This window comes from Apostichopus japonicus, chromosome 23, assembly GCF_037975245.1.
Source record: "Apostichopus japonicus isolate 1M-3 chromosome 23, ASM3797524v1, whole genome shotgun sequence".
Lineage (NCBI taxonomy): Eukaryota > Metazoa > Echinodermata > Holothuroidea > Aspidochirotida > Stichopodidae > Apostichopus > Apostichopus japonicus.
Window position 1 is genome coordinate 15,692,623 of NC_092583.1, and position 13,706 is coordinate 15,706,328.

General features: G+C 36.0%; 1 protein-coding gene across 26 annotated transcripts in view; it reads left to right on the forward strand.

Moving 5' to 3' along the window:
- LOC139964551 (prolyl endopeptidase FAP-like) overlaps positions 1–13,706 on the forward strand; it is a 251,697-nt gene that overhangs the window by 204,057 nt on the left and 33,934 nt on the right. For 22 of the 26 annotated variants that reach the window (XM_071966206.1, XM_071966207.1, XM_071966209.1 and 19 more), the window contains one exon: positions 13,280–13,394. In XM_071966206.1, coding sequence (XP_071822307.1) covers positions 13,280–13,394 — 115 coding nt within the window. Of the gene's footprint in view, positions 1–2,755; positions 3,698–11,813; positions 12,854–13,279; positions 13,395–13,706 lie in introns of those variants that run through there. The other 4 variants (XM_071966215.1, XM_071966217.1, XM_071966208.1 and 1 more) reach the window with 3 other exon arrangements.

Genomic DNA, 13,706 nt, shown 5'->3' on the forward strand with positions numbered 1-13,706 from the left:
TTATTTTATCAAAGTCAGGAAAAATCATTAAAGGCAAACGATACGCGTGTTTAACGAGCCATAACCAGCAATACAAAATGCACGTTGAACTATCACAATTTTTTCTTTTCCGTTAAAAGCCGGGTTGCCTTGGTATTTTTCGCCACACATCTTTTTAAAGAGTCGTTCATGGGTTAGATCGTAGAGCTGATCGAGGGAGGTTAAAGATTTCGGACGAAACTTTCAAGAAAAAAATTAGAGTCTAGTAAAACAAGCACAGAGACATTGCAAGTGGCATTTTTCACTCTTTTATACCAAGGGTGTACTTTAAAGTAACTTTCCAGATGATCGGCAACGTGTTTTACTTATTTCAGTTTGGAGAAAACCTGTCGACCTGTGGAATCTTTGAAAGGGGTTTCACTATAAACCAAGAACTGTTTTAACGCCACAATATATATCCCTTCCGGTTGGAATAACTTTTCGTTCTATTTTGGAGCAAATTTTCACATCTGAGCAATAGTGAAACAGACTACAGATAAAGCAAATTTACTTATAGAGAATAGGATTAGTCGGACTAACTTTATTATCAAGAAGAAAAGAGATTCCAATGATTGAGAAACTTGAGACAGGTTATCGATACAAGTTGGTCGATCAGCAGGGATTTGTAAGAAAAGTTATTTGTACAGCTGTGTGTCTTTATAGGGCTGTAATACTAACGGTGTTACGTTAAGTGGAGAAGTTAATAGCATTAATTGCGGGCAAAAGAATTTGAAGCCAAAGTTATTTTAAAAGCGATAATTGTCGCCGGTTTAAACGGTAGGCGGCATTAAGTCCGACAACTGTGTGAACTTTTGACTAAAAACATTCTCTGCTATATAAACTTTCTCACTTCTTTCGGCAAAAAGTTTGATTCTCGATTTTAGCGCTTTGCGGTGACGGTGCAGATTAAAGTCGGACTCTGGCGTTACTTTGCTTTGTGTCAGTAAAAAAGGGATTACAAATGGTGGAGTTGATCTAAGTTGGATCTCTACCAGTGAAGTTAAATCTTTGTATCTACATAACTTGTTGTTGTTATCGTTGTTGTTGGCTTGCGACAAAACTTTGGATTGCTTAGAAGTTTGCAGGATCATATAAAGTACAAACAAACATTATTCTTTGATAGGGAGACTCTGCAAAGAGCTTTTCAATATTTAATTTTGAAACTATTGTACAACAATAGAATAGGAAGATTGAGAAAGAACTTGGATTAGCAATTTTGTGAATAAATGCATGTCTAATTTCCATATCCTGGATTATCATTCATTAAAGTTTTCAAAGAAACTACTTAATGGACCTAATTGGAATTAAACTATGAATATTTAGGAATTTATGAAAGCTTATTGTTTGACCATTTGACTCTTTATTAATAAAATGAAAAATTATGTGGATGTCAACAATTATAAAATTGGATTGAACCATTAATGGAATTGAAACACCAAAAGGACAAAATATTTGAAAAGCTGATGCCTTAAGACCTAACATTCTACAAAATGTGCCACAGGTTTTAAAAAAACATTTTTTATTGTTGAAATTTGTGACAGAACTTGAAGCCACTGTTTTAAACCATAACTCAGAAGTTTTGTATTTTAGCAACAATATCAAACATTTTAAAGGGCCTCCGAATGAGAATTGACCGCTTTAAAGTGTATTCGTGACTTTCTAAGGCAAAAACACAGAAGTTTCTCATACGAGGGCCTTTCTATTATGTGACTAATCTTCCGATCTTCAAATCTGTTGTGTTCGTTCTTGCAAGGCAACCTATTTTCTGCAAAATCTCTGGCTTCGCTTTAACGTTTCAATGGCACAGAAGCTGTGATACTATATATCTGTTATTCTTGTTCTAAAGTTCTGCATACCTCGCTATTGTCGTGTGCCATAGGTATATAACCCTGCTGGGATTTACAACTAAAGAAATATAAAAGCAGTGAGTGTTTTCAGTCCTTAAGGTTATGAGCAGTCAGGCATATCAAACTAAAACTCACTGCGGACTTTTTTTTTTCTTCCAGTTTTTGAAAAGCACTCCGTTATAAAATGGCAGTGTAACCTGTCATAGATCAATCTGTCTTAAATATCTGGATTTGACTGATCAAAGCTGTAATTTTTGGTATGATCACAGTTTTATAAAGATATTTTGCTGGAGGAATTGTTGTTAGGAATCATATTTGCTCTGTCTTGGAATCTTACAAGACAGAGGATCAATACATTGGTTTGTGTAAACCTTCTCATAGAGATCAGTGCCTGGACATTTCAGTCCGAAAACATTCTAGGTGCTCGGTCCGGATATTCGAGCATTAAAACCCGCCGTCGGGAACTAAAAATTCAGCAGGAAAAGTGGAATAATTTTTATTTGGGAGGAGTTTTATATTCCAGCGACATATTTGAAAGAGTAGCAAAAGAAAGCAAAAAAGTCACATAGATATGAGATATTGAGTCTATTGGATTCTTCTTCTAACTAGTGTCTTCTTAAAGTTGATCAGTTAGGGGAGCTGGTCAAATTTCTGTCTCTATGAGAACATATTTGGCAGTAGGATGATGCGTTAACATTCTAACACAGACTCAAATTCATGGATTTGAACTAAAGTCATAAAAAGTGTGGTTTTCTATGAACTTAGTTTGTTAATAAAAGTTCTATCGAATAATTTAAACCAAAGTATCCTTTACCAGCTACACTAACTGTCTGAAAGCCAACTAATTCCTAGGCATTGGAATTGATATCAAGTTAAAACAAAGGTTTCTTTCAAACTAAAGTACTCTTATCTATTGTGTTTAGATATGAAAATAGCTCATTGTTGTTATTAGCGATTATAAATTCTGAGTGATTCTTCCAAACAGACCCTGACATATGGCAGTGGAATGGATGCTAATAAGTTTTGAGAACCCATGGATAAGTCGAAAAGTATAATTTTGTTGTAGCATGGAAACGAAGTGCTTCAGTATTAATTAACCCAAAATAAAAATGCAAATTGACGGAGCATCGATTAGCAAATTAAATCTACTGGTTGAAAACCAATGAAGTGGAATCGAGTATAAATACAAAAAAAAATAGGATGAAATTGCTCTATTGGAAAAATGCATATTTTTTTCGGTATTAGATGTTGTATACCAAGCAGTAATTCGTCATGTTTCGCATGAACACCTAAGTATGCTGGATGCATTAATACTTGCACTGTTGGTTTTTTTTCTTTTTGTTTTTTCTGTTTAATTGCAACACTTAATATTCAATCTGGCATCGTTGTTAAACTGTTTTTGTTGCCGATGGTTGCATCGCTATTTGTATATTTAAACCAGCATCAAACGCAGACGATGTCATCTCTACGGAACGAAAGCTCAGCCACTATATACCAGCACTGTAATGTCTCCATTGTGGAAAAACGTTCAGACCATTCTCTCAGATCAATTTGGGGATATTGTTCCCAAAAATCAACACCATATTGATTTTGGTGGAAAGATCCTATTCACGGTATATTGACAGATGGTGTTTTTCATCTGCTCTTCTCTGTTTATGACTGTAATTACGACAAAACGGTCATTTTAGAAACCTCTCTACGATAAATGATCACGATATTCCTGTAAAAAACAAAAAAAAACTTATTCTGCAATCATAATGATTGCCAATGTGGCAGCACAAGGTGTGGAACAATTGACAGGGTCGAGGGAACCAAGACACGTACCCCTTGAGGTGAGTTTTTTAACCCCCTGTTGCAGCTAGTGTGCGATGCTTTACGTAAATTATGCAACACTGTTCCACCTAGTGGAGGTGTTTCAGGGCTTTCAGGGGCCCTGGTTGAAAGAGTGAGAGTAATATGTTAACCTCCTATTCCATCTAAACTGCACTTGACATAAAACCATAATATAAGAGAACAGGTACCATGATATATGTAGCTGGAAATGAACTGGGCAGTTAATTTGTCAAACATAACAGAGTTGTTAATGTTCAAATTGAAACAGAGTAAGGCATAGGCATGCTGGTACTCATTCGATCATTCGTGCAAAAATAGTTGTGATCCGTTGGCTCAAAGATTTCGTAACCAACCCTAGGGCATTGCATGTGGACCCTGGTGCAGTGAAATGCCTTGAAGCTATACTGCCGGGTACAACAGCTCTGAATTCATGTACTTCGGTCTGAAACTATATTTCAACTATTAATTACGTTCGTTAATATCTCCCGGCATTTTTAATGATGACATGTCTATAACACTTCTTTTGTGGTTCTTGAACCACCATGTTTACAAACTCGTGGAATCTTGGTTTGTAACTTTGTAGTAATGTGTACTGTGAAGCCCATGGTGGCATTCATCATAACACTTGAATAATCCTACAGTGCTTAGGTTACCCTGTAACGTTTGGGTAAGTATTGAATACACATTGCTCACTGTGACGTTCATTGCCACTATCTGTGGTACCAAGTTAAAGTAAGTTTTACGGCTCCTACTGTTTTGTTATCATGGAGCCATGATTGCACGCGTTGAAATAAGAGAACTTCTATATCTTACGGCACTTAACACATCTAGCATCACAACTTTAATGATCATAATGTAGTTTAGATCCTTGCGAAGAAGCCATCATTGGCTTATCAAAGCTGCAAGCTGACCGAAGTCAGTCTCTTAGATTTATATTTTAACATCCATGATTATGAATTGTCAATTGTCAACAACTCTGTAACTAGACGACATACATTAACCTTGGAGTGACTCAAACTCGGGACCTTATGGTTGAAAGGCACCAGCGTTAACCACTGAACTAACACTCCCTTATCAATTCCTTAGCATAACTCCCTGTGCAACACACAGGCTGCCTCAAACCTTGTCATATTGAAGCCTATGCATTTACCACATGGCACATTTTCCCACAGTGATGAATTAAAACGTTTTACTGACAATTTCCGTAGTTCCAGCTCTACTTGACAGACAAAATTGTTCTCACTTAAATTTCTCTAAAAGAGTTTATTTGCTAAGAAACATATATTAACCTAACCAGAATTAGGAGGTCAAAGATACACACCTTGGAAAGTTTGAGTTCAAACAACTAATTGAAAATACACGGTTAATACGACACCAAAACACTTTTGATAAACCCTCCTATTTACTGTCAAAATTTCCACAAACAAGCGATTACTTCCATGGAGCAGCATTACAAAGGGCATTTGTTGTGCTCTCCATCGATATAAAACTGGTGTTCATTCGTGTATCCTTTCAATCAGACCAACCAACTATAAAATCTCCAGGTTTTGTCCCCAAATATGCAGGTTGTTGTCATGAATATATCTCTATAATTATACCGTTGGGGGGTTGAATGGGGGAGGGTGAGGTGAAGGGATGAGAGATGACAGGCTGCACTTACGTTAGTCAAGGGGGTACCCCTGTATGTGTCAGTGTGCACTTCATTGTCTAATCTTCACTGTAGCATTCATTTCTAGTTTATGAAAGTCTAACTTACTAAAAATAGGTGTTGAACTATCTGGTTTATGACTTTAAAAGATATGATTTTGTAAGGTGAGCTCTAGCTGGACTGGTGTGCTCTTATACTTTAACTATACACAGCAGTTTTGCAAATCTTCCACCGTGTCAAAGAGAACAGATGCAGCAGCTACATATCCCCTGCAGCATAAATGTAACGCTGAACCATTTAAACATTTAGACAATGTTATCACAACAGACCAGTAACTGCACCAGAAGAGATTATGTTCTATGCAGCATGGCTGCATCATGCTCCAGCTCCCTCAGTCATCTGACACAACTGCCTGATAGATAAACCTAAGTGTACCAAATTGCAATAACATATAATCTCATACATGCAATGTTCATATTATGACATATCTCCTTTGTAGCCTAACATGTTGTATGTATAGCTAGCCTGTAAAGGTTTTATAATACAGGCCTGGTAAAAAAGGGGGTCAGGGATCAATTATAAGGAGCCCCGTGGAAAATATGGGATATTTGTTAAGATATAATATAATCTCAAGTCCATGATATTCTGAAGGAAAACTAGAGAGCTAGAATTGGGGGCACAGTGATGTAATTGTCTCTGGGGTCCTGCCTTACATGCATTGTAAATAAGTTAATTAAGACCTTTAATTAGGCCAAGGCACAGAATCTGTAGAGTTATTCTGATAAACAAGTTTGAAATGAATTCCTGGAACTGTGTGCAATAGGAAACTTTTAGAGCAACAATGCAATACAAGTAGATTATTCCCCAATTAGTACAACGTATGAGTACAATTAGGCTCAGCTATAAGGGTAATTACTAGTCCTAATTATCTATCTGACAGGAGTATCTATTAATAGATTTCCAAGATGCTCTCTCTGACTAGATGGATATTAATCCACGAGAGATGAGTATAGCTGGAATACGAGCACAGATCACGCAATCATTTATAGTTTTCAAATTCTTTTGGGTAGAAGTTTTGAAGGCTATGAAATTTTTGTCTCATATAAACTACTGTATAGTTCCTGTGTCCCAAACAGGCACATAGTGAGGAATTTGTCAGCAAAGCCTGTAGGCAAACTGTCTATTGCGTAGCGCCACCATGGGTTGGCGCGAAGCGTACCGAAAATGCCTCCCAGATCGCTGGACTGGCACTTCCCAGGCCTTGTAAGTTGCATCTAAGCATATTCTATTTTGAAATTACTAGCGATTTCATAAAAAAAATAACCTCCCCCTCTTGGCTACACGCCTGGTCCCAAAACTGTCTTTATGCTCTTGAATAGCAATTTGCCCAGTTTGCATAGCAGTTTTTAGCGATGCAGTACTGGCCAGATTACTTATTCCCTGCAGATTCATTACCAGACTGGGAATTGTAGTGAAAGCAGCATTAAGGTCTGATGCGATTTCGTTTACAAGTAGCTGTATTAAGCAAAACAGCTCAAAACTTTTGTTACCTACCATTGCAGTCATTCTGTGTTATTAATTTTTACTTATTACTGAAGGTTTTACCAGTATATTGGGAAACTCTCATAAGTGTCTGAGGAATATTTATACGTAATACTGGATTTAGACTGTTCTTCAGATCACGAATGTGGGAGAGATGGCTAAAACAAAGTGGTACCCTGTTCTATATTTACAAGGTGAATGTATGATGGTGGATAAGGTGGATTTGAGATAGTAAAGGCACTAATGTTCATTGAAAGGACAGCGGTAATGAAGATCTCGCTGATTTTGCTCAGTGGTTGAGTTGTATCCTTCAGCTATATATGATTTCATCGATGATTTGAACAGGTTCTGCCAGGATCAGAAAGAATTGTCATCTTTAAAAGGTCAGGCGTCAAACTGCTCCAAGGAATGGAAAAAAATTTCCATAATGTCTCGCATTGCATTGAATTTAACTGTATAATCACATTGAATGGGTGGACTAAGCCACGAAAGTGCCTCAAAATGCTAAGTTGATGTTTGCTTGAACAACTGTGGAAATTTTTGTTAATGAGTAGTTTATATTTTAAATTTTCTTTCGAAAGAGTGGTTACAATCTGAATTATTGAAACGGCAACTACAGTTCCTATCAGTGCAGCTACATATGTATAACACAGGATGTTAAGTTAGGGGACACACAAAGTTACATGTTAACTTAGTGGACACGCAAAGTTACAGATGTATATTCACAGGATGTTAAGTTAGGGGACACGCAAAGTTACATACGTATAACACAGGATGATAAGTTAGGGGACACACAAAGTTACATGTTAAGTTAGGGGACACATAAAGTTACATACGTATAACACAGGACGATAAGTTAGGGGACACACAAAGTTACAGATGTTAAGTTAGGGCACATGCTTACAGAACCATATCCGTAGGGTACGTACAAAGTTACAGCATTGATCTATTCAAGAGATATATTTACAATGAGTAACCGAGCTTCCATGACTTAAGACTCTATAATAATAATTAAAATCAATATGTAACCTATAAATAACATGCTTGTCTTTGTATGATGGAAATGTCCATCCATCCTATTGTCTACAACACCACACCACTCCACCCCACCCCCACCTATCCCTCGCCCTCCTCACTTTACCTTAATACCATTTGTCTATAAAACAGGGTTTGCATGTAGTCGACCAAGTCAAGCAACTTGGAAAGTTCAAGGGTTATCCTCCTAGGCAAATATAAGATGCATTCATTCTATTTTTGTAGCTCATGTTTTGATCTAAAAATAGGAACAATACTCGCAATCAATATTGAAATTTTCTCAGCGTCTCTGCCGAAGTTAACTTAATGTTACGTCACGGTGAAAATCATTTTGTCTCTGTTCTCCCTTTAATTTTTTTAACCTTTTGTTTACTATTTCGAAAACAAGATTGGCGTATTATGATTCGCCCCTTTTTAGCTTGCAAAGGGGAAACCAATATTCCTGTTCATTAAAGCAAAAACTCCCAGGTCCCCCCCAAAAAATTATTACACTTTGCCCTCACCGTCTGAAGGCTTGGAAAGTAATTTTCTCAAACGATCAATGGGTTGATAACACGCGAGATCCATCAAAATTGCTCCCTTCCTCGCAATCCTCAATTTGCCGGCAATATTTGCCGAGAAATGATTTTTCCATTCAAACTTGTCAAGCGGATGGCATGACAGGAAGGGCATATTTAAACCGGCTTCGTCGTTTGATTTGTCGCTACCAAATATTATCAGGATAACGCAGATATCGGATCTATATAGGCCTATTACTCATAAGTACAGTGTTACAGCTTACGAAGATCGAACGATAGCCTGTTGTATCAAAGTCTCGCTCTCGTTTTAATAAACCCCGCTGGAAAAACTTTGCCCGACAACGACGTCGACAAAGACTTTTCTGCGGTGTGGCATAATTACACGGATTTGTGGTTCTGCGGTATAGTTTTTATCTCGTGGAGATCTGTTTGTTTCAGTGAGAAAGAGATTATAGTTTTTTACATGATCTGCAATTGTTTCAGTAAATTTAGCATTATCTGCTGCTATCCTGGAGGCTGTATGTGGTGCACAGTTTATTCGAATGGACAAACACAGATGTCAGTCAATGTGCTTTTTTTTACCGTTATGTGCGTGTGTGTAAACTTACCAACGAAACGGGGAACGAGCAATCTTCTCTCTCTAGTACTATCCCATAGGTTTCTGTAACACTGTAAAGTATAAGAGCTTCATGTTTAATTATCAAAGTAAAATTTGCTAAAATAATTATTATTTTTGTTGTTGTAAATATGCATGTTTTTCAGGTTACTTTAACGATATAGGCATTTTCAATTATCAGGATAATTGTGCATGGTTTAAGTTCTTAAATCTTGATTATCAATTTTTAAAATTTTAATTAGGTCATAATGAAGGCAGTGCTCTACTTACTGAGAGGAAATAGGTTCCTTACAACAATCTGCATACATAGCAGTATTAAAGCAATTTGTAAGTATGTGTGCCTATACCAGGACACTGTAGGCTGCTACTGAATTGATTTACCCCGGTAATAAGCTATTTAACGATTAGCTTCTGCTACCTTAGTAACAAATATTTATTAAGGTTAATTTATGAATATTAAATATTTATAAATTATAAATTATAAAGGTTATTATAATTCCTCTCAAATATGCTAGAAAGTCAAATTATGGTCACCTTTCCTAAAAATTTCAAAAAAGCATTTCCTAATGATTTCCCTGAAAGCACTTCTACCTAATACTGTGAAACGTTTGATTCTCTGATTACGATACAATTATTAACAACTGACATTGCAATGTTAATTGCATAGATAGTCACACTAATTATACATTTAGGGAATACTTATCAAACCTTCCAGTTGATCCTACAGGTCAATAACACTTTGGAATCAATATTACTGACCTTTAACATTCTATCAGGTATATGCCCAAGCTAAATGGAATTCAGATATCAGACCTTGAAAAACGTTTTAGCCACTTGCTCTGAGAAATACAAATTATGTTTAAAAAATCTGATATAATCAAGTTTCCACTGGCAATTACCTGAATTTCAACACATGAAAATTACATGAGGCTTATGAGAGCAGTTTAAGTAATATTTACTGATAATAAGCAGTTATAGGGTGTTTATATATTAGTTAAGAAAATCATATGATTTTTTATTTTATATTTTATTGTGAACTGACTTTAGCATTTATGCTTAATGTCTTTTGGCAGAAATATGTAAGTGCATTCTTTCTACTGGCAACTGGTGAAAACTAATCAAAGGAAGACCCTTGGATTCTTATCGCCACATAAATTTGAATATTAGTGAAGAAATTATGAATTATTTCACATTTTTTTAAATTATATATTTCGTCATCCAGTGCACACCTTTACATCGTAAGTCTTTAACACAAACGCAACAGAAAATCCAAATATTCTATCTCTCTCTCTCTCGCAACAAAAGTGACATTTTTTATGATCTAAAAGGATTGCATTGCTAAAGGGTTCAACTCCTAGCTCTCGTACATGAAAACTAATATCAGAATTAATGCAAAATGCTGGCTTTCCCCAGCTCTTTTGTTATCTATGTATGATACTTGGTAACAGCATATAAAATATCTCTCTACATATATCTAACTATATATCAGTGCCACATGTATACAGTAAACATACCCTGAATCCCTTCATTACCAGTACAATTAATATTCCATATCAATAGCCGGACACATAGTCTCATACAATAGATGCTTTAACACTAATACATGTATATATATATATACCGAATGTACCTAACAGCACGGAAACACCCTTCCTGGTAACTAGGTTGCATTTATAAGTGTGTTCATCGATCATGATAAATGAAGTCATCTATTATGGTTGCTATGTCAGTTAACCTATTAAATACTGGCTAGAGGTAGATTGCTTGTATATGTACATGTTGCATGTCAAGTGTATAACGTACTTCACTACACTCTGCCTGTGATACCAACTTTAACTATATAAATACTACCAACTGGCATGAAGCCAATTAAAACCAGACTTCCATATAGAGGAGGGAGGGGAGGGATGGGGGAGGGGGGGAGGGAGGGGGAAGGGGTGCAAAAATGTTAGCTAATGACTGGGCAGGTTTATTTCTCCCCTCTGAGAAATTTCTTTTTGCTAAAGGTGATGGTATCATTCCATCCCTTTTAACCTTTTGTGTATTACTGTACAAATAACTTACAAATCTGTAATTTAAAACTTGCATAAGATTGTTTTTGTCAATATTTAATCTATAAAATTGCTCTACAAAATATGCCAGTCCTCGTATTTATATACGTATATATATATGTATATATATGTATATAAATATATATTTATATACAGGGGAATGACTCTAACTGCATACATGCATATACTGAACTTATATCAGATGATACCATTTTTCCATTTCATGAATCTTTTATCATTATTTGTTTTGCTCGTCATTAATTTGCCCTTTCGCCAGACTTTGATATAAATCTTTATTTATGCATACGTCTGTGTAGTGTGCAGCTAGTACATGTCTTCCCACAGTGAATCTAAGCCTGCATAATTAGGAGGGACTGTCTTATTTTAACTTTATGCTGCCATGCTCAATATGCATGGTTGATTGCTCCGCTTATAGAAAATGAATTAAATTAGAACTGGTGTTACGATACCTTCATAGATCATTTACATGCAGATATGTAGATTCACACAGTTTATATATAACTCTGAGGTTGCAGCTAACAGTTAAATCATTCCTTCAGCCGTGTGTTGTTCCATCATCTTTGCGCTTATTAATTAATCCTTTCAGGAGCTATATATCGCAGAATTAATATTTATATAGTTTTGCAAGGATTGTATTACAACATGAAAATGTTGCGGTAAATTTTTTGTCGTGGAAAAAATGGAAAAAAAAATCACCGGTGATTGTAGTTGGTAGAGTCAAGTGAGTTCAGTTTTTAAAATGGACGTCGAAGAGAGTATCGGTCAAAGGCCATACTAAGACTTTAGTCTGGTGGCCAATGAGTGTTTAGTATATAGTCAATATTTGAAGATATATGATAAGAGGGATTTTATTTGATGGATTTTGTGAAATATTTTAATGTATCCTTCTTAAAGCACAACAGAAGTGCAATACAGTGCATATGTGAAGCTTCCATCACTATTTAGTCACCAATATCGGAAACAAATCACCCATTTTGTCCTATTTTAATTAGTCGACTGAAAAGTTCCATGACGGAATTAATGAAAAGTAACTGGTAGTCTGTTCTCTGACATTGAAATCATATATTGGTAACGATGAAATAGAAGAGACATTTCACCAGCATGCAGATCTGTGAAAGCTCAAAGTTTACTTTTTTGTAAATTGTGAATTATTAAGGAATTGTAGCTAAGGCACACTCTGTAAATTGCATACCCTGAACAATTCCTCACATCCATATGGATGACTTCAATGAAAACATTTTTTCTATTGTACAGGTGTATTGGAAAGTCTTTATACAGGTGTACACACTCATCGCATACAGTCCACATTAGTCGTGCTCTCTCTCGTTGTACGCACCTTCTCTGATTAAATCATACAGCGGTCTGGACGGTTTGGATAATTACGCCGAAGACATTCAGACATTTAATCCCTGAAATGTCAAACGTCAAACTCGAAGGAATTTCCCACTCATCGTGAAATTTACTAAGTCAAATAAGGGAATCCAATATATTTCGGTTCGGGGGAAACTTTCTTCCCCAAATTTGTTTGGTGTTTTGTTTATTGGTTGGCGGTCTGTCATCATCCAGAGCTTAGGTTTCTGTAAGCTCGATAAATTTGCATACTGACTATTTTTCCTCTTGGGATGAGAAGTTGGCGAAAGTTTCTGATCAAAATGGCCTTGATCGAGAGTGCTTCCATGAACTCTTTAGACAATCTTGATGACGTACCACACGAGACAGAAGGAGTAAGAAAAAAACAACTTCCATTTTACAAAAACAAATCTGTCAAAAGTTTTCTCATCTTCCTTCTTTTTTTTCTCTCTTTAACGTCTTGTTTTAAATCGATTCAATTTTGAACGAGGGTTTGAAGAGTACTGTCATTGTATGGAATTTTGTGTTTAATATATTATTAGGTGTGGGGACGGTGGGGGGGGGCAGGTGGAGGGGAATGATTGGGGTTGTAGGGAGAAGAAATACATATATCTTTCTTCCTTTTCTCTTTCAAGCAGACATCAGCAGTTAAAGATATCAGACATAACCCCTAATAAATCCTTTCGTTCGTTTCTGCAGAAAATCCAGTTTTCTTTGAAAAGGCAAAAAATAATGTTGTTTTTTCTTTTGTTGTTAATCACTTATTTATGTGCCATTGTTTTCTTGTATTTTCCTCTCAGGAGTTGGTCGGGAGGACCCAAGAGACGAGAAACTGGGGTGGTATGATCATCTCCATCATCGTCATCATTCTCATCTGTGCCACGATCGTCACAGTTGCCGTCATCGTCTCCGAGAGTCAGTATTTCATTTAATTTTCTCGATATTTAATCTCTCTTTTATCAAGAATCGATTAACCATAAATATTTTCTCTTTTTTCTCCCTTTTTCTTTGTTGCACATGAACCTATAATGTATATGGTTTTACATAATAATTCGCAGAAAAGTGAAATGGGAATTTTTTTTAACACATTTTGAAAGGAGAACTCATATATATACCATTCTAGCATGTCGCAGATGAAATCCTATAGTGAAGATAACGGCCATGTTGTCACTTCTGAAAAGTTATCTTTACTTCAATAAAGTTACTTGTCTGATATTTTTGAGTTAA